Source organism: Lupinus angustifolius, chromosome LG06, assembly GCF_001865875.1.
Source record: "Lupinus angustifolius cultivar Tanjil chromosome LG06, LupAngTanjil_v1.0, whole genome shotgun sequence".
Taxonomy (NCBI): domain Eukaryota; kingdom Viridiplantae; phylum Streptophyta; class Magnoliopsida; order Fabales; family Fabaceae; genus Lupinus; species Lupinus angustifolius.
In genome coordinates, this window is record NC_032014.1 from 32,079,172 (window position 1) to 32,102,178 (window position 23,007).

At 35.1% G+C, this 23,007-nt stretch overlaps 3 protein-coding genes across 11 annotated transcripts in view; 2 read left to right on the forward strand and 1 right to left on the reverse strand.

Annotated features, from left to right (window-relative positions):
* Positions 1-7,638, forward strand: part of LOC109351287 (flowering time control protein FPA-like) — a 9,913-nt gene extending 2,275 nt beyond the window's left edge. For 5 of the 6 annotated variants that reach the window (XM_019592714.1, XM_019592719.1, XM_019592716.1 and 2 more), the window contains 2 exons: positions 196-1,104; positions 2,392-4,040. In XM_019592714.1, the coding sequence (XP_019448259.1) occupies positions 200-1,104; positions 2,392-3,736 (2,250 nt within the window). In that variant the 5' untranslated portion in view covers positions 196-199 and the 3' untranslated portion in view covers positions 3,737-4,040. Of the gene's footprint in view, positions 1-195; positions 1,105-2,391; positions 4,041-7,410 lie in introns of those variants that run through there. The other variant, XM_019592715.1, reaches the window with a different exon arrangement.
* Positions 9,813-17,402, forward strand: LOC109351288 (probable transcription factor PosF21). 4 transcript variants are annotated; one of them, XM_019592723.1, is made up of 7 exons: positions 9,813-9,967; positions 10,164-10,875; positions 12,762-12,844; positions 15,981-16,113; positions 16,275-16,359; positions 16,731-17,013; positions 17,131-17,402. In XM_019592723.1, the coding sequence occupies exons 2-7, from the start codon at positions 10,267-10,269 to the stop codon at positions 17,267-17,269; spliced, it is 1,332 nt and encodes a 443-aa protein (XP_019448268.1). In that variant the 5' UTR covers positions 9,813-9,967; positions 10,164-10,266; the 3' UTR covers positions 17,270-17,402. The 4 variants fall into 4 exon arrangements, with proteins under 4 accessions (XP_019448268.1, XP_019448267.1, XP_019448266.1 ...); XM_019592722.1 differs by lacking the exon at positions 9,813-9,967 and having other exon boundaries at positions 10,008-10,875; XM_019592721.1 differs by lacking the exons at positions 9,813-9,967; positions 10,164-10,875 and having other exon boundaries at positions 11,895-12,844.
* Positions 17,671-19,780, reverse strand: LOC109351289 (protein STRICTOSIDINE SYNTHASE-LIKE 13). Its single transcript, XM_019592725.1, has 4 exons — positions 19,382-19,780; positions 18,607-18,891; positions 18,322-18,489; positions 17,671-18,246 (listed from the first exon to the last, which is right to left on the reverse strand). Exons 1-4 carry the CDS (start codon positions 19,753-19,755, stop codon positions 17,847-17,849), a joined length of 1,227 nt encoding a protein of 408 aa, XP_019448270.1. The 5' UTR covers positions 19,756-19,780; the 3' UTR covers positions 17,671-17,846.

Genomic DNA, 23,007 nt, shown 5'->3' on the forward strand with positions numbered 1-23,007 from the left:
AGTGTAATAGTAATACCTTATTAATCAATATTCCACATTTGAGTGAACAACTTTGTAATTTTGAAATAGGACTTGTGTTGCTTTAATGTTATGCTTGGTTTGATTGGTCCGATGGTGTTTTTGGAGCTGACCTATATTTTCATCGTTCTGATTACATTTGCTTTACTGATTTTGCCCAACTGGTGGATTTGTCAGCGTAATGGAGGGGAATATTCAGCCCAGCAAAACTTTGTGGATAGGTTTCCCGCCTTCTTTCCGGATGGATGAACAAATGCTCCACAACGCACTGATTCTATTTGGAGAGATCAATAGAATTAGGAGCGTTCCATCAAAAAACTGTGCGTTTGTTGAATTCAGAAGCACTGATGAAGCTCGGTGTGCCAAAGAGGGTCTTCAAGGACGGCTATTTAATGATCCTCAAATAACTATCAAGTATTCTAGCAGTGAGCTGGCACCTGGAAAAGATTACTCAGGCTTTTATCCTGGAAGTAAAGGGCCAGGACCTGATGTGCTACTTAATGAGCATCCATTTCGACCACCACAGATGGATTTGTTTGGCCATAATCGTCCTATGGTCCCAAATAATTTCCCTGAACAGTTGCCACCTGGTCGTAATATTGCACCAATGCGACCTTTCGGTCCTCAAGGTCTTGAACCTCCTATGTCTGGACCTGAGTTTCATGAGATGGGAAAAATCCACAATTTTCAGGATGGTAGCTCCAAAAGTCAGATAGTTCCAAACTGGAAAAGACCATTTCCTCCTGCACCAGGAATGCTTTCTTCTCCAGTGCCAGGTACTAGGCCTCCTACCAGGTCCACCTCTGGTGCAAGTGATGCACATGGCATAAACCAATTTCCGAGAGATTCTAAACGCTCAAGGACAGGTGGTGCTTTGCTCGTTCATGATGCCCCATTTCCTTTAAGGAATATGGATGGAGGTGTTATTGATCCAAGCAGTCACCCTGGTCCAGTGGGCATATATGGTGTACCTGATTCAGTCCAACCTGATACGGATCATATATGGCGTGGAATTATTGCAAAAGCAGGAAAACTTGTTTGTCATGCTAGATGTGTGCCTATCGGGACAGGGATAGGGACTGAGCTGTGAGTATTATTTTTTATTATTGCTAGCAAGGTTCACTTGTAGCATATATTCTTTCCTTTGCTTGTTGATTCTTTACTGTGGGAAATATTTACATTGCAATAGTTTTTACTGGTTGGTGTTGCATGCTAGCTTTTCTGTCACGTATTGTGATTCCTGTCCATGACTTTGAAGAATGGTGTTTATATTTGTTCACATATTTTGTTCATAAAATTGTTATTGCTACTATGTAGATATGCTACAATATCTACAGATGTAAATAATAAAATGTATCATATTTCAAGAATAATAAACATAACTAAAACAGTTTCTAGCATATCAGACTTACTAAAAGTATTTAAAAGCTTGGCAGAATAACATTTTACCTAGATAGGATATAGTGGGTGGTTGGGTTAATGGCCTTGACTAAAAAAGACGATGTCGGAGAAAGACCCACTCAGCAGAGAATTGGAGATGGAGATAAAATCATAAAGAGCTTATGCAATTGCTAACAAATGGAAGAACATATGAGTTGCACACTCAGTGGGGTTTTCTAATTGAGTTTCTGAGAACTGTTTTATTCTCTAAGTGGCTATACCCATAAACTAGACATGAGGGCGGGAGAGAGAGATTTCTCATTTTCAAACCACCATTTCACTATGGTGCTGCGATTGCAAACCCACCTCACCATCATATTCTTATGGTGGTTTTAAAGTTTTCGACCATGCCCTACCTTCATTGCTCCCATTTGGTTACACTGCTTCCAATGTCTTTGCCTTGACAATGTGCTTTTCTAATCATTTTATCTGTGTTGAGGCTATGAGGGTTGTAATTATTTTTTTATTAAAAAATTAAGGTAACTCTATAAAATTATTTGATTAATTTTATTTAACATCATGTTTTAGTTTTGCATCGGGAAGTAAATTTTTTGAATGCATAGAAAACCTGCTGTCATCAATTTTAACTTTAAAATTTTGATATTTTTAGTTGGCTGTTGGATGAAAAGTTTTTTGGAGAGCAATGCTAAGGGAAAATTATCACTTGATTTGACAGATCAGAAAATATACTTCTGTGTGTAACAGGACATTGTTTGTTTCTTCTCTATTTTCTTTTATTCTTCATGCTCTAACCCCTCCCTAAATAAAAATAAGAGCTGACTAGGTATAATTTAGTTTGTTTTGGAATTGAGCCAAATGCACTATTTCCCCCTTTTATTGTCATTCCTTGATAATGTTTGATGTTTTGCCCCTAGTTGTTCAGGGTAATGTTCCGATGCTGTGATTAAAGTCTGTTATGTGGTTTTGCTGCAGTCCTCATGTTGTTGACTGCACAGCTAGGACGACATTGGATATGCTCACAAAATACTATGCTGATGCAATTGGTTTTGGTACCATTTTCTTTCTCCCGGATAGTGAGGAGGATTTTGCTTCATACACTGAATTTCTTCGCTACCTCAAATCCCAAAACCGGGCTGGTGTTGCTAAGTGTATTGATAACACCACTTTATTCTTGGTACCTCCGTCTGATTTCCTAACCAAAGTTTTGAAAGTCACAGGACCTGAACGTCTGTACGGTGTGATTCTTAAATTTCCAAGTGATGTGTCAATGCAACAAGCGACATATATGCCTGCACCCTCAACTCAGTACATGCAGCAGATTCCTCCTTCGCAAACTGAGTATGGATTGATGTCTGCAAAGGGGCAGCAGGTTTTGACAATGGATTATAACAGAATGTCGCATGCGGATTCTAAGCTTCCTCCAAAACCATTTCATCCAGACACAAATGGTCCTCCTTCAGTTCATTCTGTTCCTCCTGATTATGCTCCTTCTCACACTGTTTCTGCGTTGCCAGCTGGAGTTACATTGACACCGGAGCTTATTGCAACGTTAACATCTTTACTCCCTGCAGGTACACAATCATCTACAATTGATTGCGCAAAGACAGCAGCAGGCTCCTCGACTGTGCAACCACCATTTCCTCCAGTTGCACCTAATGATGGAAACCTGTCTTATTTGTGGAACCAGGATAATCAAATTGAAAATCCATCTAGTCATCCTTCTCAACAGTTTGGGAGTATGTATAATGTTCCCAGTGCTCAATATCAGCATTATCCATCAGCATATACTCCTGGCCACCCTGCTCAAGTGGTCCCTGGCAACTATTATTTCCAAGACACTACTGCCAGCCTGCAGCAGCAAGGTACTGTTTCATCTGGACCGGTGAATAATTTCATCGTTCCTTCTCAAAGTGGACAGGTAGTTGTACCTCCTCAAGTCAATCAGCAGTATTTGGTTGATGTCTCCTCCAGCACCCAGAGTGGCTATGGAATGGTTCAGGGAATGGATGCCTCTGCATTATATAGTTCTCAGGCTTTTCAGCAACCTTATAATCCAGTTGCCTCATTTAATCAAGTTCCGAATGCTAATCCTTCACAACAACAAACTGTGTTGCCCTATACAGCAGACAACGTGAACTCGGAGCCTCCCAGTCAGCAACTACAATCTGCCAATTTTGAAGTTGGTCAGGGTTCATCAGAAGTGGAGGCTGATAGGAACCAGAGGTATCAGGCAGCGCTACAGTTTGCTTCCAGCCTCCTCCTCCAGATACAGCAAAAGCAAACTGATGGAGGGCATGGCCCAGGAAATCAACAGTGAGTACTGTTCTCTGTAAGTAATTATCCAATGACTAATTCTTTTAAATGGATACAATCTCTTATACATCATATTAAACTAACCTAGGTTGGATATTTCTTTACATATAGGGATTGTGATCATATTTTTAGTATTTTTCCCAAATCATCTTATGCCATACTCTCATTATTTCCCCAAATCATCTGTGGGTTCTGAACCCGAAATCCTGGAAAACCATATTGTCACTGAGAAATATGGAAGTAGAGTCTTTGAACTTGAAAGGATAAATTAGGCACTCAAAGGCCAATGTTTGTGTGAGGAACTTTTGTGATACATTTTTGTGCAGAGGACGTTTTGGAACATGAAACTTGTTATTCTTTCCGGTGTGGGGGCATTCGAAGAGAGGGTGCAATGTGGTAACTGGTCGATTGTGTAGGCAAATTGTTGTGAGGCTGGGTTTTTCCTTTGTTAGGTTTCGTAGCCAACTTGTTACTGGGATGGTTTTTCTTCTTAGTAATTTTAGGATTACTTATTACAGTAGTTTCATGCATAGTTATCAATAGTAGCACACTATTCATTGCAGTTAAGTCAATATTGATGAGGAGGATTGGCTATTTGGCTATCGAGCTTTAGGCAGCGGTTACTGTTAGGCTTTGTTTGGGAGTGTTGTTTTGGAGGGGGATGAAAAGAGATAACTTTGGAAAGAGTATCCCTTGTTTGGGAGTTGAGGGAAAGAGAGAGAAAGACTTTGGAGGTTTTCTAGAGCCCACTAAAACCGTCTGCATGCCAATTTTCATGGTCCCCCAATTTGGGGTTTTTACGGAGACAAACATGTCGACGTACCTAAATGACTTTAGTAAAATATTATAATGATATTTTTGTAGATTTTTTATTGTTTATTAGATTTTTAAAGGAATAGTAAAAAAAATATTCTTGCATTATCATTATTTTAGTCTTCTCCTATCTAATTTTACACTCCCACACTAGGGAGAAGTTTGTCTTCCTTTCCCCTTCCCTTCCTTCCCCATCCTTGCCCTTTGATCTCTCTTCTTCCCTTTCCCTTATAACTCCCAAACACACCCATAGAGTGTGATTGCAAGTTGACTTTTGGAAGGGAAAGAAGGGAAATGGAAGGCTTGTGAGATGGCTCCAAAGCTTTCCATTCCTTGTCTTCCAAAACTCAACTCGCAAATAGACCCTTAGTGTTTAGGAACCGAATAGATAGGGAGGATTAAGTATTTGGTCCTTGTGGGAAAATAAGCTGTTTTGTCTACTTTCCTTATTAAAATTGTTTCATCAAGTGGCTTAAACATGAACCATGTAGCACAATCCCTATGGTACCTGTACAAGAATGCTTGTGCCATGTTTCAGATTGAGTCTAGCAAATACCCCATTTTAAGTAGACCTTACTTTTGTTATTTTGTGCAATATCATTAATTTTATTCATAATTTTCTTATTTCTGATTGTTTTTAATTTATTTCTTTTAATTCCATAATATCCTGTTTCATTCTATCTCCATAATATGTTATAATTTTCTCTGTTTATTGCTATAGCTCTTACTTCTCAATTGGTTGAACTTGTTCTTAGATACCCATAAAATATGGCATATAGAATCTTAAATCTGGTCTACTGCAGTTTTTAAGTGTAATATTTTTAGGGCTGGGAATCCATTCATTCTAACTTACTACACAGTGACCTGTAATTTTCACTATGTAAGGATCTTTAATGTGCTTTTAAAGATTATGTGAGGACACTTGCTGACAAATTTGCAAATTGAGTCACCACTATTTACTAATTTCCCAGTTAACCAACCCCAAGAATTGGTTGACTGAATATAAAATTTTTGGGACCAAATGCTAACTCTTACTTCCCCCTTGTTTCTCTCATGTTCCCTTGTTAATTACTCCAAAGTGAGAAATATAAAAGTTACACATTTTTCTTTGGGATATGAAATGGATAATAATATAAAGATTACTACCTCAAATTTCTTTGTATTACTTGTCAGTGTAAAGATTTATATACAGTCAATATGTCATTCATCATTCATTTGTATTACTTATATTTAAAGGTCAGCGATGATTAAATAAAAATGATAGATGATGCAATGACAGTATAAAAAAAATCTTATACCATTGATGTATCAGTCTTCACTGTTTTGATCACTAGTGGCTTAAGAAAATTGCCCTAAAAAGCCATCTTACTGGAAACTATTGCAAACCCAAATGTTAAATCCTCACAACTACATTTTTCAATGTTGTGTTCTTAATTTCTTATGGGCAACATGATAGTATCCACGTGGTTGATCTCTATGCCTTGTCCTGTAGTGAACCTTTTGAGTGTGTTTGATTATGTAAATGAAGGGAGCACATTTGTTGTCTCATTGTTTTGTTGCCACTTCATGTATCAGGAGGTACGATTAACCAGAAAAATATTTAATAATATCAATTTTAAATTAAATAATACTTTTTTAACCAATCAAAAGTTATGGTACATAGAATGGTACAAAGGTGTGACAACAGATGTGATCCTTAAATGAAGGGTATCACAAAATTTTCTTATTTTCCAGATAATCCAGGATACAATATTTGTCTATAGTAGTAAAATGCAACTACCATCAGTGTCTCCACCACCATTATCTTTTTCCTCAATATTACCACATCAATCAAGGGTGTTTTTGTACATTTCATATCATTTTACTTGTGTAATCTGCGAATGGTTTGTTTGTAAGTTGAGTTTTGGAGGTGAAAGAAGAGAAAGAGAAGACTTCAGTATTATCTCACCAATGTTCACAAACAGACCCAAGGCATTAATTACCAAACGATAGACATGAAATAAAATTTGCTTTGAAACTCAACTAATGTTGTACTAATCTACTTGTGTTGTATTAAGAATGTGTTGGTCTAGTGTAAGGCTTTGTTTGATCCTAATAATGACCAAAAGGTCAAGGGAACAAATTTTGATAGTGATACTAATTGGGAGAGATAACTACACATCTCGAAAGTAATTAGTTCATTTCTCAGGGAAAACCCTTAGTAGTACCAAATAATCTTTCGGTGTGTGCATCGAAGACGCCCTTTATATCCTGTAGATGACAATTTAGGCTGGGTAGGTTCATGTTTGGGCCATGACAGGGTTAAGCTGAAAAGGCTTATATATTAATTAGAAAAAAATCACCTTCTTAAGCCTGAGGTTGGGCCATTTTTAAACTATATTGTATGGGATTTTGTTATATGAGTGGGCCAATCTACAGCCCGATGGGTTCAATCGTTATTAAAGCAGATCAAAATGACATAAACTTAGTCTGATTGAGATGTTAGCTCTACTTTATACATTAATATAATAATCTAGGCTAAAAATAACACCTGCTTTTTAGAACAAGTAGAGTGGTATAGCTTTGGGGCATTGGTTTAGAAATCAAAGTTAAAAAATTTACTTTGGTATATTCAAGTCGTAAATACTTAAATGCTTAGATTTTTTAAAATGTTGTATGGAAAACATAAGATTTTAATATTATTCACTTATTATGATTGATGATATGATTGATGATATGATTTTCCTTACTCTAACAAATAAAATAAGTGAACAAGGTATTGCTAGAGTATGAAGGTACCAACAATTATTTACTTTGTTTGCAAAGTTACCAACATGCATACTAATGTTGTATTAATTTTTGTTTCTATTTTTCATGGACTTGTAGGTGATGGTTGCATGGAGCAATAAGAAGAGGCATGTGCTAGTGCTACAAAATGTGACTTATAAGGACACATTCTTACCCTCATCTCTAAACTATATACATATTCGTTTTCATCTTGGATTTTGGTTGCATCTAAATTCTGCATTTTTCATGGATTAATTACATTGCTCATTCTGTTGGGAGACTGAAGATCCCTTTGGATTGCTTATTACAGTAATTTGGTGTTTGAACAATTGAACCAATTAAAGTTTATGGGATCTTATTTTGTTTATTTTTCCTATCCAATTCAGACATGGGTCTGGTGGTGTTACTAGATTCTTATTTGAGAACACATCTGTTGTCTCATAATGTGTGTTACTCCATGTGCCACTGATTTTGGGATAGCAGATGTCTACCCATCCTTATATGGGAGCACATATGTTGTCCCACGTTTGTATCACAACATGTGTCATAAGCTTGTGATTGAGCAGAAAATATTTAATAATTATATTTTAACTTAAATACATTTTTTCTAACCAATCACAAATTCATGGCACATGAAGTGAATACATCTTGTGGGACAACAGATGTGTACCTTCCTTATATATGGTACTAGACAGTCAATTGTTCAATTCCTAAGAGTTCGATTACTATGATCGACACTTATTGGGACGAGTAGTCACGAACTCCGAATGAGACTAGTTCCTTATCTAGAAAGGTGAAATAATACTCTTGGTAGTACAAAAAAATGTTCAATTCTTATAAACTACACATGTTAGGAGGGATAATTGCACATCCCAAAAACATTAGTTTCTTACTCATACGATAAAGAGATATCTTTAGTTATACAAAAAAAATACCATATTTGGACGGAATCCTTGGCAAGTCTCTGTCCAAATTTTGATTTAAAAACCCCCTTACAATGCTTCCCTGAATCAGCCATGGCCACTTGACCCTTGCTCATCACTGTTAAATCCTAACATCTACACTTTTCAATGTTGTGTTCTTAATTTCTTATAGACAACATGATAGTATTCACGTGGTTGATCTCTATGTCGTGTCCTATAGTGAACCTTTTGAGTGTGTTTGATTCTCTAAACAAAGGGAGTACACTTACTCTTTCACTGTTTTGTGCTACTTCATGTGTCAGGAGGTATGATTGGCCATAAAAATATTTAATAATTGCAATTTTAAATTAAATAATACTTTTTCAACCAATCAAAAGTTATGGTACATAGAGTGGTACAAAAAGTGGGATAACAGATGTGATCCCCTAAATGAAGGGTATCACAAATTTTTCTTATTTTCCCGCTAATCCATGATACAAAATTTGTTTGTAGTACTAAAATGCAACTACCATCACAATCAACATAGTTGCCACAACCATTATCTTTTCCTCAATATTACCACCACCATCAATCAAGGGTGTTTTTGTACATTCCATATCATTTCACTTGTGTTATCCACGAAGGGTTTATTTGTGAGTTGAGTTTTGGAGGTGAAAGAAGATAGAGAGAAGACTTCAGTATTGTCTTACCAATGTTCGCAAACAGACTCAAGGCATTAATTCCCAAATGATAGACATGAAATAAAATTTGTGTTGAAACTCATCTAATGTTGTACTAATCTACTTATGTTGTATAAAAAATCTATTGGTTTAGTGGTGTAAGATTCAGTTTTGATTCCAATGATAACCAAAAGGTCAATGAAATAATTTATGAGAGTGATACTAATTGGGAGAGATAATTATACATCTCGAAAGAAATTAGTTCATTTCTTAGGGTGAACTCTTAGTAGTACCAAATAACCTACTTGTGTTGTTTTTTCGGTGTGCATCAAAGGTGCCCTTTATATCCTATAGATGACAATTTGGGCAGGGTAGGTTCATGTTTGGGCCATGATGGGGTTAAGCCGAAAAGGCTTATATATTAATTAGAAAAACTCACTTTCTTAAGCCATGAGGTTGAGCCATTTTTAAATTATATTGTATAGGCTTTTGTTATATGAGTGGGCCAATCTACAACCCAATGTGTTCAAGTGTTATTAAAGCAGATCAAAATGACATAGGTTTATTTGAGAGGATTTTAAAAAAAATTAGTGTGATTGAGATATTAGCTCTACTTTATACATTAATACAATTGAGGCAAAAAATAATACCTACTTTTTAGAACATGTAGAGTGGTATAGCTTTGGGGCATTGGTTTAGAAATTAAAATTAACCACCACCAATATATTAACTATTATCTTACATTAATTTGATCATTAAATTAAAGAAAAAAATATAATATAAAATGAACACAATAAAAATTACAATATAAAGTATATTTAATTTAAAAATATATATATAAAATTTAAATATTTAATACAAAAAGTAAAAATATAGATTGAATAAAAATAAAAATGATTAAATATTTTCTAAATATTGAATAACTGCTTCCCTCCCTTCACTTGGAAGCTTCCTTCCATTCCCTCAGGTCTCAGATCAGATCTCTCTTTTCTTCATTTCTCAATTTCATCCCTTCTAGGGTTTTCAATTTCTCCCTTCTAGGGTTTTCAATTTCTCCCTCCGATCTGCGCTAAGGTGAATATCTCACTCCTTTCTATTCAATTAACTTTACGCCTTCAAAAAAATCTAATTTTTAAAAAAAACCCTATTTTTCTCTATTACTCTGCGAATCTTTAACTCTAAGCTACTTTCTTTATCTCACAATTCTCAATTTATGACATCAATTTTTGCTACAAAGTTCATTTTTTTCTTTGTTTGTCTCTTGTTCTAGGTTATTTCCTTTTTCCTGCAATAAGAATTTCACTAGGGTTTTGGTGTGATTGGACTTGATTACCAAGGAAATTGAATTAAGTTCTATAGGGTTATGAATCTCTATGGATAAGGACAAATCTTTGGGTCATGGTGGAGGTTTCCTACCTCCAACAGGGCGTTATTCGGGTTATTCACCCACTGGAAATGTGGCATTTAATGTGAAATCTGAGCCAGCATCTTCTTCGTCGTCGTTGTTTCATTCATCGGTTATTCCTGGTACTAGTGCAGATTGTAGTGGATTTAGTCATGATATTAGCAAAATGCCTGATAATCCACCAAGAAAAAGAGGTCATAGACGTGCTCATTCGGAGATTCTCACGTTACCTGATGATATTAGCTTTGAGAGTGACCTTGGTGTAGTTGGAGGTGGTGACGGTCCCTCATTTTCTGATGACACTGAGGAAGACTTACTGTCAATGTACCTTGATATGGATAAGTTCAATTCGTCGTCTGCTACATCAGTGTTTCAATTCGGTGAGCTATCTAATGCTGCAGCTGGATCAGGCTCAGGGCCAACATCAGCACCTGCATCAGGAGCACCCACCTCTTCTGCAGAGAATATAGTTAGTGGTAACAATGAAAGGCCCAGAATTAGACACCAACATAGCCAATCCATGGATGGGTCAACAACCATTAAATCTGAGATGCTAGTATCGGGTTCTTCAGATGACATGTCTTCAATATGTTGTACTAATCTACTTATGTTGTATAAAAAATCTATTGGTTTAGTGGTGTAAGATTCAGTTTTGATTCCAATGATAACCAAAAGGTCAATGAAATAATTTATGAGAGTGATACTAATTGGGAGAGATAATTATACATCTCGAAAGAAATTAGTTCATTTCTTAGGGTGAACTCTTAGTAGTACCAAATAACCTACTTGTGTTGTTTTTTCGGTGTGCATCAAAGGTGCCCTTTATATCCTATAGATGACAATTTGGGCAGGGTAGGTTCATGTTTGGGCCATGATGGGGTTAAGCCGAAAAGGCTTATATATTAATTAGAAAAACTCACTTTCTTAAGCCATGAGGTTGAGCCATTTTTAAATTATATTGTATAGGCTTTTGTTATATGAGTGGGCCAATCTACAACCCAATGTGTTCAAGTGTTATTAAAGCAGATCAAAATGACATAGGTTTATTTGAGAGGATTTTAAAAAAAATTAGTGTGATTGAGATATTAGCTCTACTTTATACATTAATACAATTGAGGCAAAAAATAATACCTACTTTTTAGAACATGTAGAGTGGTATAGCTTTGGGGCATTGGTTTAGAAATTAAAATTAACCACCACCAATATATTAACTATTATCTTACATTAATTTGATCATTAAATTAAAGAAAAAAATATAATATAAAATGAACACAATAAAAATTACAATATAAAGTATATTTAATTTAAAAATATATATATAAAATTTAAATATTTAATACAAAAAGTAAAAATATAGATTGAATAAAAATAAAAATGATTAAATATTTTCTAAATATTGAATAACTGCTTCCCTCCCTTCACTTGGAAGCTTCCTTCCATTCCCTCAGGTCTCAGATCAGATCTCTCTTTTCTTCATTTCTCAATTTCATCCCTTCTAGGGTTTTCAATTTCTCCCTTCTAGGGTTTTCAATTTCTCCCTCCGATCTGCGCTAAGGTGAATATCTCACTCCTTTCTATTCAATTAACTTTACGCCTTCAAAAAAATCTAATTTTTAAAAAAAACCCTATTTTTCTCTATTACTCTGCGAATCTTTAACTCTAAGCTACTTTCTTTATCTCACAATTCTCAATTTATGACATCAATTTTTGCTACAAAGTTCATTTTTTTCTTTGTTTGTCTCTTGTTCTAGGTTATTTCCTTTTTCCTGCAATAAGAATTTCACTAGGGTTTTGGTGTGATTGGACTTGATTACCAAGGAAATTGAATTAAGTTCTATAGGGTTATGAATCTCTATGGATAAGGACAAATCTTTGGGTCATGGTGGAGGTTTCCTACCTCCAACAGGGCGTTATTCGGGTTATTCACCCACTGGAAATGTGGCATTTAATGTGAAATCTGAGCCAGCATCTTCTTCGTCGTCGTTGTTTCATTCATCGGTTATTCCTGGTACTAGTGCAGATTGTAGTGGATTTAGTCATGATATTAGCAAAATGCCTGATAATCCACCAAGAAAAAGAGGTCATAGACGTGCTCATTCGGAGATTCTCACGTTACCTGATGATATTAGCTTTGAGAGTGACCTTGGTGTAGTTGGAGGTGGTGACGGTCCCTCATTTTCTGATGACACTGAGGAAGACTTACTGTCAATGTACCTTGATATGGATAAGTTCAATTCGTCGTCTGCTACATCAGTGTTTCAATTCGGTGAGCTATCTAATGCTGCAGCTGGATCAGGCTCAGGGCCAACATCAGCACCTGCATCAGGAGCACCCACCTCTTCTGCAGAGAATATAGTTAGTGGTAACAATGAAAGGCCCAGAATTAGACACCAACATAGCCAATCCATGGATGGGTCAACAACCATTAAATCTGAGATGCTAGTATCGGGTTCTTCAGATGACATGTCTTCAATTGATTCCAAAAAAGCAATGTCAGCTGCCAAGCTTGCAGAACTTGCCTTAATTGACCCCAAGCGTGCCAAAAGGTATATTTTTGGACACATTCTTTTTGTTTTGTCATTAAATTATTGTCTCTGGGTTTGGGGGATCACCATGCAACAAGGGGAAATGCATAATTTTGTGTTTAGTATTTATGAATTTATTTTAAATAATTGTTTGTAAGTCAACCATCCATGGTGATCCTAAGTGTGCAGCACAATAATTTTATTGTCCTTTATTATTTACCGGTGTATAATTTAGGAATGTATCACATATTAACATGGTATTTGAAATTAGTTAAACATATTCTTGAACCCATTGTATGGATGTAAACCCTTTTCTAGCAAATACTGCAGCTTTGGGACAGAATAGGATTAGAATGATTCTTTTTCAGAAACAAATCTTAGATTAGATATGGAATTATAGATTAATTCTTGAAGGACTATTTATAATAGTTAACTTTTTCCTAATTGAAATTTAGAAACACAATAAAAGGCTGGATTAAACTTGAGCAGCAAGAAAGAACACTATGGTCTACAAGGATGTTTTTAACTACTATTAATCTATTTTGCTAGGTTTTGAAATCCCTTGTGATTTGTTATGCGTGTCATTTTATATCCAGTTAAGCTAACAAGTTATGACTTCTTTCTGGGCATGCATACTAGAAATAGTTAAGGCAGGCACAACTAACCTTTTATCCGGAAGGAAATACTGAAAGACATGGAGGCTTAGATTTGTTAAAGTCTACTGAAAGGAAAACTTTGAAAACTATCTTTGTTTTAAAATAATGTGAATATTGTACCCCAAAAATGTAAAAGTTGAACTGCATGTTCCTCAATGGTTGACTTCTTGCCATTGCTTTGATTGCCTATGGATCTGTTACATTGTTGTGTTTTGGTTGCATTTAATTTTTGCCTAGTTTTGCTTCATGTTGGGAAAGAAGTACATTACTATAATATATTGTTGTTTACAATCTTGTACTATTCTCTTGTTGACAACCTGTTTGCAGTAGCTTTAATGGGCTATAGTGTACATTACATTATGATGAAAAGATATGGATATATTCATAGGAGGGTAAGATATCCTAGATCGACCAAAACAACTTGAAAAGAAAACATCAGAACAAAATTCAAGAGTAACTTGCACAGTAGCAGCCCAATCTCTAATTCTTTATGTATATTTGAAACCACAGTCCCCTTAAAGAGACCATGGGCTGAATGCCAAAAAGAAGCCATAACCTTGTCAAGAATCAACTTTCCCAAAAGCTTAAGTTGTTCGTTGAAGGAACATGCAGGGTTTTATAATCTAGCAATCCTTATCCCATTATCCCACAACATTTCTATTTACACTGAACTGCCTTGCAAAATCCAATTATTTATCTCCTACCAGATGCATCAGAGTTACATGCATAGCACAGTCTGAACCTTTTTTCTTCTTCCAAATCCTTTCAACAGTGTTGTCAAAGATGTTTCTGGAGAGTTAGGACACAACACCAAACAATCTATTCCATATCGAATTAGCAACTAGACAGTGTGAAAATATGTACCTGATTCTGCTTTGTGCATGTGTATAACACAATAAGAGAAATGACCATTTTTTGGTCTTCAAATCTGCAACAATTCATTAGTGGTAAACCTATTCAGTTCTGCAGTCCAGACAAAGCACTTCATGTCTTCACCTTAGAAGCAATACTGAATTTTGAATTGTATTTGTCAAATTTGTCTATTTAGAGAATCATTTAAGAATTTAAAGAACTTACAAGAAACAATTGGATGGGTCGACAACCCTAATTCTCCTACTTGGAATGGATAAAGTTTGACATTTTCTAGAAGTAGGAGAAGAGATTGTAAGTCATGAGTATTCCTATCATTAAGGTTCCTAAAGAAGTGGAGGTTCCAAAATACACCTTCATCAAAGAAATGCCACCCAACTAATTATCTTCCTAGAATCTTGTTTAAAATCTGTCTCCAATTGTAAGGAGACCAAAGGAAGAAAAGAATCATAACAATGTGAGACAAAACTCCAAGAATTCCATGTGCGGCATTGAACCTGATGCCATAAGGACGAAGGCTCAAGGCAAATCGAATGCCATCACCATTTACCCAACAAAGCAAAACAGGGATACAGAACAGGGAAGGATAGTTTGCGGAATGCTAGTCAAAGAAGGCTGAATGAGTTTAATGCACCACCTAAAAAGAAATAAGCACCCTTCCAATTATTCAATCGGATGAAACTGAATAACAGGGTCCCAAAAAGAAAGTGTTTTTGGGTTTCCTCCTAAAGGAATAAGCACCCTTCCAATTATTCAATCGTATGAAACTGAATAATGAAGTCCCAAAAAGAAAGTGCTTTTGGGTTTCATCCTAAAGGAATACCCATGCAAAGCATGGGCCATTGGAGGATTTGATATCCAGCCATAGAAGCAAGGGAATCACGATCATTATTTGGCACATTAATGGCTACCAAACTGCTATTACTTGGATTAATTTTCAGCCCAGATATAACCTTGAAGATCTGATGAAGTTGAGAACATTGATGAAACTTGCTTCGTCATTGGGAATAGTGTCATCAGCACATAAACCATAATTGAATCACTTTGTGATTGAGGGGAGAGTGGAAATTTTTTAGTTTTTGACTTTAGGCATGGAAAATACGATGCAAATTAACATTTATCAAATGTCTAAGTTCATACAATGCAAACTAACATTTATCAAATATCCCAGTTCGCTACAGTGTCTGTATCAGGTGTTCACCCAGCAGGGAGTATGGTAAGCATATGACGTGCCCATGCTGCATAGTATAATAACATTGTTATGAAAGTACTAGCATATTTTGTTGCTTTTCAAAATTGTGTTTTGGGTAATTGCTATTCGATTACAAAAACTCCCATTTTGGCTTGTTTCATCTTATGTCTGTACTGCTGGGGGCATTGATGGATATTGCTTGAATAGGATATAGCCCCCCAAGAGGGTATACTCTGTCCATCTTTCAATTGTTTTAAATCAAATATTCCACCTTGTATGTGTTGCATCCCCTCTTGGACCTATTTTGTTTTCTCTCTTGCACTTGAAAAATGGAGGGTGTATGGCCTTTTTGTTGTTGTTGTTGTAGTCATTGTTGGTTTTCTTCCCCCAAGAAAAACTTTTCACAGTGACAACTACTGCTTTTTATTTTGTCTAACAGGATATGGGCAAATAGGCAGTCTGCAGCAAGGTCAAAAGAGAGGAAGATGCGCTACATTGCTGAGCTTGAAAGAAAGGTTCAGACATTACAAACGGAAGCAACATCTATGTCTGCACAATTAACTCTCTTGCAGGTATTTTATTTGCTCTTATATGTCATTTAGTTTCCCATTGATTTTTGTGATTGTTTTTAAGATGTTGTACTAGTACTATTATTGTTTTTTTTACCACAATACGTTGAAAAGCCAATAGGGGGGTTATATATAATAAACTTATTTTTGTCAATTATGAGCAGAGAGATACAAACGGGCTGAATTCTGAGAACAGTGAGCTGAAACTGCGTTTGCAAACCATGGAGCAACAAGTTCGCTTGCAAGATGGTAAGCTCATGCTGTTTTAAATATTTCAGATGCTAGTGCTCTACCTCTTCTCTTTGCAAATCTCTCTGTGAACAAATCTTTTGTAGCAAACAACTTTAAGCCACAATCTTGTATCTAATATCTCACTTGCACTAGTACTATTCTTGTATCTAATGTCTTAGATAAAGGTGCATGTCTAGTGTGAATCTGACTGAATTTTTTTGTTGTTGTGTTGATTTCCTGGATGGTTGACGGTGAAAGTGCCCTCTCTGAAATTTGAGTTTCATGCTTATGCTATAAATATGCATGTTTAAGCATATTCAAGGTGGATAGTTCATCTTGATCTTGGTTCTTCTAATATTATAAGAATTAATTCATTTTTGTCCTTCTAGCTTTAAACGATGCATTAAAAGAGGAAATTCAGCATTTGAAATTACTGACTGGGCAAGCTATGCCACCCAATGGAAGACCTATGATGAACTTTACTTCTTTTGGAGGGGGGCAGCAATTCTATCCGAGTAACAATCATGGCACGCACACTCTTTTAGCTGCACAACAGTTTCAACAGCTCCAAATTCATCCTCAGCAGCAGCAGCATCAATTTCAGCGGCAGCAACAAATGCATCAACAGCAGCAGCAGCAGCAACAAATGCTTCAACAGCAGCAGCAGCAGCAGCAAATGCTTCAACAGCAGCAGCAGCAACAAATGCATCAACCGCAGCAGCAGCAACAAATGCATCAACCGCAGCAGCAGCAGCAACAAATGCATCAACCGCAGCAGCAGCAGCAGCGACAGGAACAACAGCAACAGGAACAGGAACAGCAGCATCAACAATCAGGGGACTTGAAAATGAGAGAAGCTACACCACCTCCATGTCCCAGAGATAATACTTCACCACATGCAAATCCTTCAGAGTCCAAGGATTGTTGAGACTGCACATTGTCTTCTCCTTTAGATTTTTTTGATTTATCTTTGTCTCGCGTCTTAGTGTGTTTAGAACCCATCTTGCCTTGATATATTTCTTTATTCTTGAACAATATAGATAGATGGCCCTATTGCTTATAAAAAAACAGATGGCCCTAGTTAGTGTCTAAGAATAATGTGTTGCATCTTTGCTATGTATCATACTAAAGTTCTTTGGCACTTCAGTTAGTTAGCTATGGATATAAAAGTCATAGGTTTATGTTTGCTTGGTATGCTTTGGTTGGTTGGTTAATTAGCTATGGATATAATGTGTTGCATCTTTGCTATGTATCATCTTTGCTTGGTATGCCTTAGAAACTCCAAGGCAACCAAATTTTTCATTCATATAAATTACATAAGTGCACACGTACCTAAGAAAACTTACACATCAATCTTATTATCAAATATTATTACACACATTATGCAATTACTTCCAACATTCAACTAAGGAAAATCCTAACTAGCAACTACAATACATTAATAAATCATAACCTATGAAAAGATAAATAATGCATAGATAAGACTAAAGTCCTAAGTTTTTAACTTAAGGGTAAGGTAAGGTAGCAATGTGGTTATGAGCCACAGTTCCAATCCAAAGCTTTCCATTTTCCTCTTTAACTTCACTCACAAGTTTCATAACCTCACCTTCTCTATCTTCTAGAACTTCCAAAACCTTTCCATTCTCATCAACAAGTGAAATCACTGTGTACATTCTCATTCCCATCACTCTAGCTAACAAGCTCATCCTTATTGGCAAACGAAAGTAGATATTTCTTAACCATGGATTATGACTAAGAACTTCTTGTGCTGCTGTTCTGCAACAATCTATTGCTATCCAAAATTGGCCTTTCTCATTGATTCTTACATTGTCTGGAAACCCTGGAAGGTTGGCTACAACTTCTACATTTCCTGTTCTTGGACCTTCTAGCCAAAGCTTCATTAGTCTGCATGTGATGATGCCATAAATTCAGCAATGGATAATATATTATGATACATATATTATTTGGGAGGATAGTAACCTGCAATTGGTGGTTTCAGTGAAGAGAAGGAAGGATTGGTCTGTAGAAAATTGCACTCCATTAGGAAAAGCAAGTCCATCTAAGACAACATGTGTTGTTTTAGTTGGAGGATCATATCTTAGAAGCCTACCAGTAGCTTCTCCTTCCAACAATATAAAAAAGTGTGCACTGCAAAAACAAGTAATACATGCAACATGCATGAATTGAAATGCATACTATATGAATATTCAACAATAATAAAGAGCATAATTCTATAACAAATGTGGCTTATGGCTTATGGCTTACACTCTATTGTATCTTTTGCTAGTGTCTGTGAAGAAGATTGAACCATTCTTATGAATGTCAAGGTCATTTGCAAAGAGAATTGGTTTTCCTTCAACATGTGTTGCCAAAGGTGTAGCAAGTCCACCATTTGGTCCAACCACAAGAAGGCCATAGTATGCATCAGCTATGTATAAATCTCCACTCACTTTGTCAAATCTTAGGCCTAAGGGTCGACCACATGTTTTCTCATGCTTCCATTGCTTTGCTGTTGTTGAATCATTGTCCCTGAAGCAAAGCTTCTCAGTCCTTCAAATCAAAACACCAAAAATACCATGAGTAAGATTGAACAACATTTTAAGAATATGTACTATGTCTTGTGATTTTGATGTCTGCATCAATTTCTATTATGAATTTTTAAGAAAACGCTTCTTGCACATGCGAAAAGGGTGCACGACACACACACGCTTATTTTTATCTTTTACCAGGTATCTCGTAATCATAACTCATAACTATGATATTTACCCTCAAGTCAGATGACAATGGTTAGATAAAATTCTCCTCAAAGTAACGATTTTGGATTTCAATTGTTAAATATAATCCTTCTCTCAAAACAACAACTTTATGGTTTAAATCCTTAATATGACAGTGGACAACTAATATTCGGTACGAATCACCCGATCAAGTATAAAAACGAGGTAGAGTTAACTAAATGAAATTGTGTAAATGAAAGTAAGATGTGCAAACATGATACATAAAAGAAATATAGAAAGTTAAGTATATGGTTGATATATAGTACCAATTGGATGTAACAACTGCAAATGTTTCCCAACCAAGTTCCTCTCCCATCCATCTAACAATGCGTCCATCTGCTAAACCAGCATAAGGACCATGACCCATGTTATCAAACTCAAGTGATTCAGGACCAAACACTTCATTCTTGAATTCTGATTTACCATGAAGTCCTAGTCTACTTATGTTATCCCTAGGCCAATTCTTCATGACTTGGTGATATGGTGCAATGTCATGTTTCACAGGTCTGAATTCATGTTCAGAAACTGGACCCAAGTGAAAAGGGTCCATCATAACAAGACCCAAAAATAGAATAATAGCAACAACAAAAGGGTGTTGGAGAAAGGTTTCATCTTTTAGTAGGTTGATTCTCTTCTCCATAATATATGGAACTTTTGAAAGTAATATAAAGCAAAGAAAGCAAGATACTAGGGGCTATATATATGATGATTTGACTAAGTTGGTGGAAGTTAAATGCACTTAAGTTGGTGGAGTTTTCATATATGAAAGGTTTCATGAGTTTGAAAATTGAAAACATGCTTTGGTCATGACAGAAATTCAGGTTTGGAGTAGGTTGTATATTAGTTATGCATTGCATCCATTGTATGAGGAAAACAACATTTGATTTGGTGAAAGTCTTGTGGTTTTTTATTCATTAGTTTCACCTGTGTTTTCACCTGAATAGACAAAGCAACATAACTGTGAGCATTTTGTTGTTGAGCAAAATTAATTATGTGATGAATGATATAATTCTGAGGACCTCAAAATTTGTTTTGCTGGACCATCGGGAAGTTCCATTGTTAGCAGAATATGAGAAGAGTGGACACCACGTATTGAATAAACCTTGAGACATTAGTTTCATGAGTCTTTTCTACTTATAAATTCTTTCACTGCTTCCTTCCCACATATCCAATGTGAGACTTCACACTTGAATAAACCCAACATATTTTACTTTTGATTTGGTCATGTGACTATAAAATTGTCATAGAAGAATACTCTGATGGCATACCCATTTGGGAGCAGATTCATTCATATCTATTGATTCATGTGCAAATGTAGTGTGGGGTGATAAATGTGGATACATGCAAATGAAAGTGTTATCTTACCCAATAATTCTATCTTGTTCATGTCTTTGACATGCATGATTTCTTATGTCTAATATCTTAGAAGAATGATAACTCTAAATAGAGTGAAGGAAAATCTTGATGCTCATAATATCAATGTATTAATACAAGAAGAGCAAGTGTATATACACTCATAAAACCATTTAAAACACATCCCAAGATTAAGTTTTGTGAGGGTTAAGCCAAATGTAGAAGTCTATCAAAGAATGAATTTGTTTTATGTGAATGCATGAGGAAACATGCACAAGTACTCAAAAGGAATGTCTCTTTCAATGGAAGCAAAAATATTGTTAACTTATATGCAAATCCTAACTTCCACTTGTATCTCTAAGTAAACCCTCACATCCATGTTTAGCTTCATCCATTTATTCCAAGGAGGAGTCCTGTGTATAAGCCTATTGTGGAACAAATGAACACAAGTTTTACTAGTAAGTCCCATGGGATATGGTTCATTCTCTACAAAATGATTTAAATGAGTTACTCTTCCTAATAGATTTATAGATTGAACTAGTATGAGAGTTATATGTATGTTTCTTCTCTAGTATAGAATTGTCTAGTACTAGAATGCATAAGAGAATAAAAATAATTAGGATCCTCAATTAATAAAACAATCATTACTTTTAGATTTTTTTGATGCCACATGTTAGAATATGAGTCAGTATTAAACTGTCTAGTACTAGAAATGATCTCAACTCAAAGATTATAGTCTAACTTATATGGAGGGGCCATGTCAATGAAGAGTTGCCATTGTGATCCAAGAAGAAAGCCCATTACTAAACAAACCAGTCATTTTTTATGATTTCATAACACATAACCCCCAATTAGACTAATGTCACATTCGATTCCCACTAAACGCCAATGTTTGTATTTTTGTTCACAAAACCATTTCATTAAAAACATAAAAAATCATATAATTAAACATTTACACTGACAATTGCAAAATATGGGTTCAAATGTGCCCGTGTTCATAGTGGAACATCTAAGAAGTGTATTATATATAAATAAAATTATATTCTACCAATAAGATGTTGATATAATAGTGCATGATATGGATATTACTGAATGGGATCTTATTTTGAAGAACCTACGTATGTTTGATGTTTCTAACATGTTAGAGGTTATACACAAGTTTATAGAAAAGTGTCAAATTGGTCTTCCAAATCGTCATTAATTTGGTTCTAAAAGATAATAGAGTCATCAATTTTGTTCATGATAGTAATATTAGGGAGCACATTTGTTGTACCATAAAGTGTATCACTTAATATGACACTGCTTATGTTTGGTTGTAAAAAATGCATTTAAGTTAAAAAATGATTAAGTATTTTTCTGCATGGGGTGATACACTTTTATGGAACAACAGATGTTTACTTGTAATATTATCACCAAGTCAGAAAAAATTAAAATATAATAAAAAAGCTTGTAAAAATACAAACGCGATTTACAATTTTAAAGTTTCAAATACTTATTTATTGACCTTTTTTACTGAGGGAAAGTTGTACATCCTTCAAAAAAGAAGTTGCACATCTGAAGTTCATGTTTTACTAAAATAAAATTAGATATTTTTCACCAAAATAAATAAAATTTAAAATGTTATAACATTTATTGAAGAAAAGAATGGAGGAAAATGAATTATTATTGCATATATTATTATAATTATCCAACAATCTCAAAAAAATAGTTCATAGAAGGTAGATGAAATGTGACACCAATTTTTTAAGGGTGCAAATATTTATTTATTTTTGAACTAAATTCTTTTAAAACTTATAAATATCATCTTTACATGTATGTTCTTAATAATACGAATGTACGAGTAATATATATGTTTCTAACTATATGAATACACAAGTAACATGTGCATTCTTAACTATGTGAATATACAGGTAATATATAGTATTAAACCATGCAGTAAAAAATAATGTCCGATGCAAATTCAAGGGTAATTTGCTAATTGGTAGTAAAAAAAGACATTATAAAAATAGTTTACAAGACCCTATATTTTAAATCTCCATTCTAGCCATCAATTCTAGAAAATCTTCTCCTAATTTCAAGTTAAAAAAACAACTTGTTCTTTGCTTTATGGCCTCTCTACCTCCACAATTGAGATCACAAGGCACACAATTCATTTGGATAAGTGGTATAACATTCAGTGCATAATACATAAGATAATAAATGAAATAATCCACAAAATATGGCTCAAGATCTCTTTGAATCTATTTTACTCTCCAACAAGTAACCTTTCATCTAGGTGTAAAATCAGGTTAAAGTATAGCATTATAGCACATTGAAGGGGATGAGCCTTAATAGATGTTGGTTGGGATTGATCATTAATCTCACTTAAATGCCGGGGATTGTATAATAAACTCCCTGAAATATAGAGAAATTCTCATTCATCTAACAATCAATTAGGAAATGACAATAATATATGAGAATAAAGTATCTCCTCGTAACAGAAGATATTTTTCTCCTAAAAATACAACATATGTAAATATTTTTGTAGAAAATGGTTAAA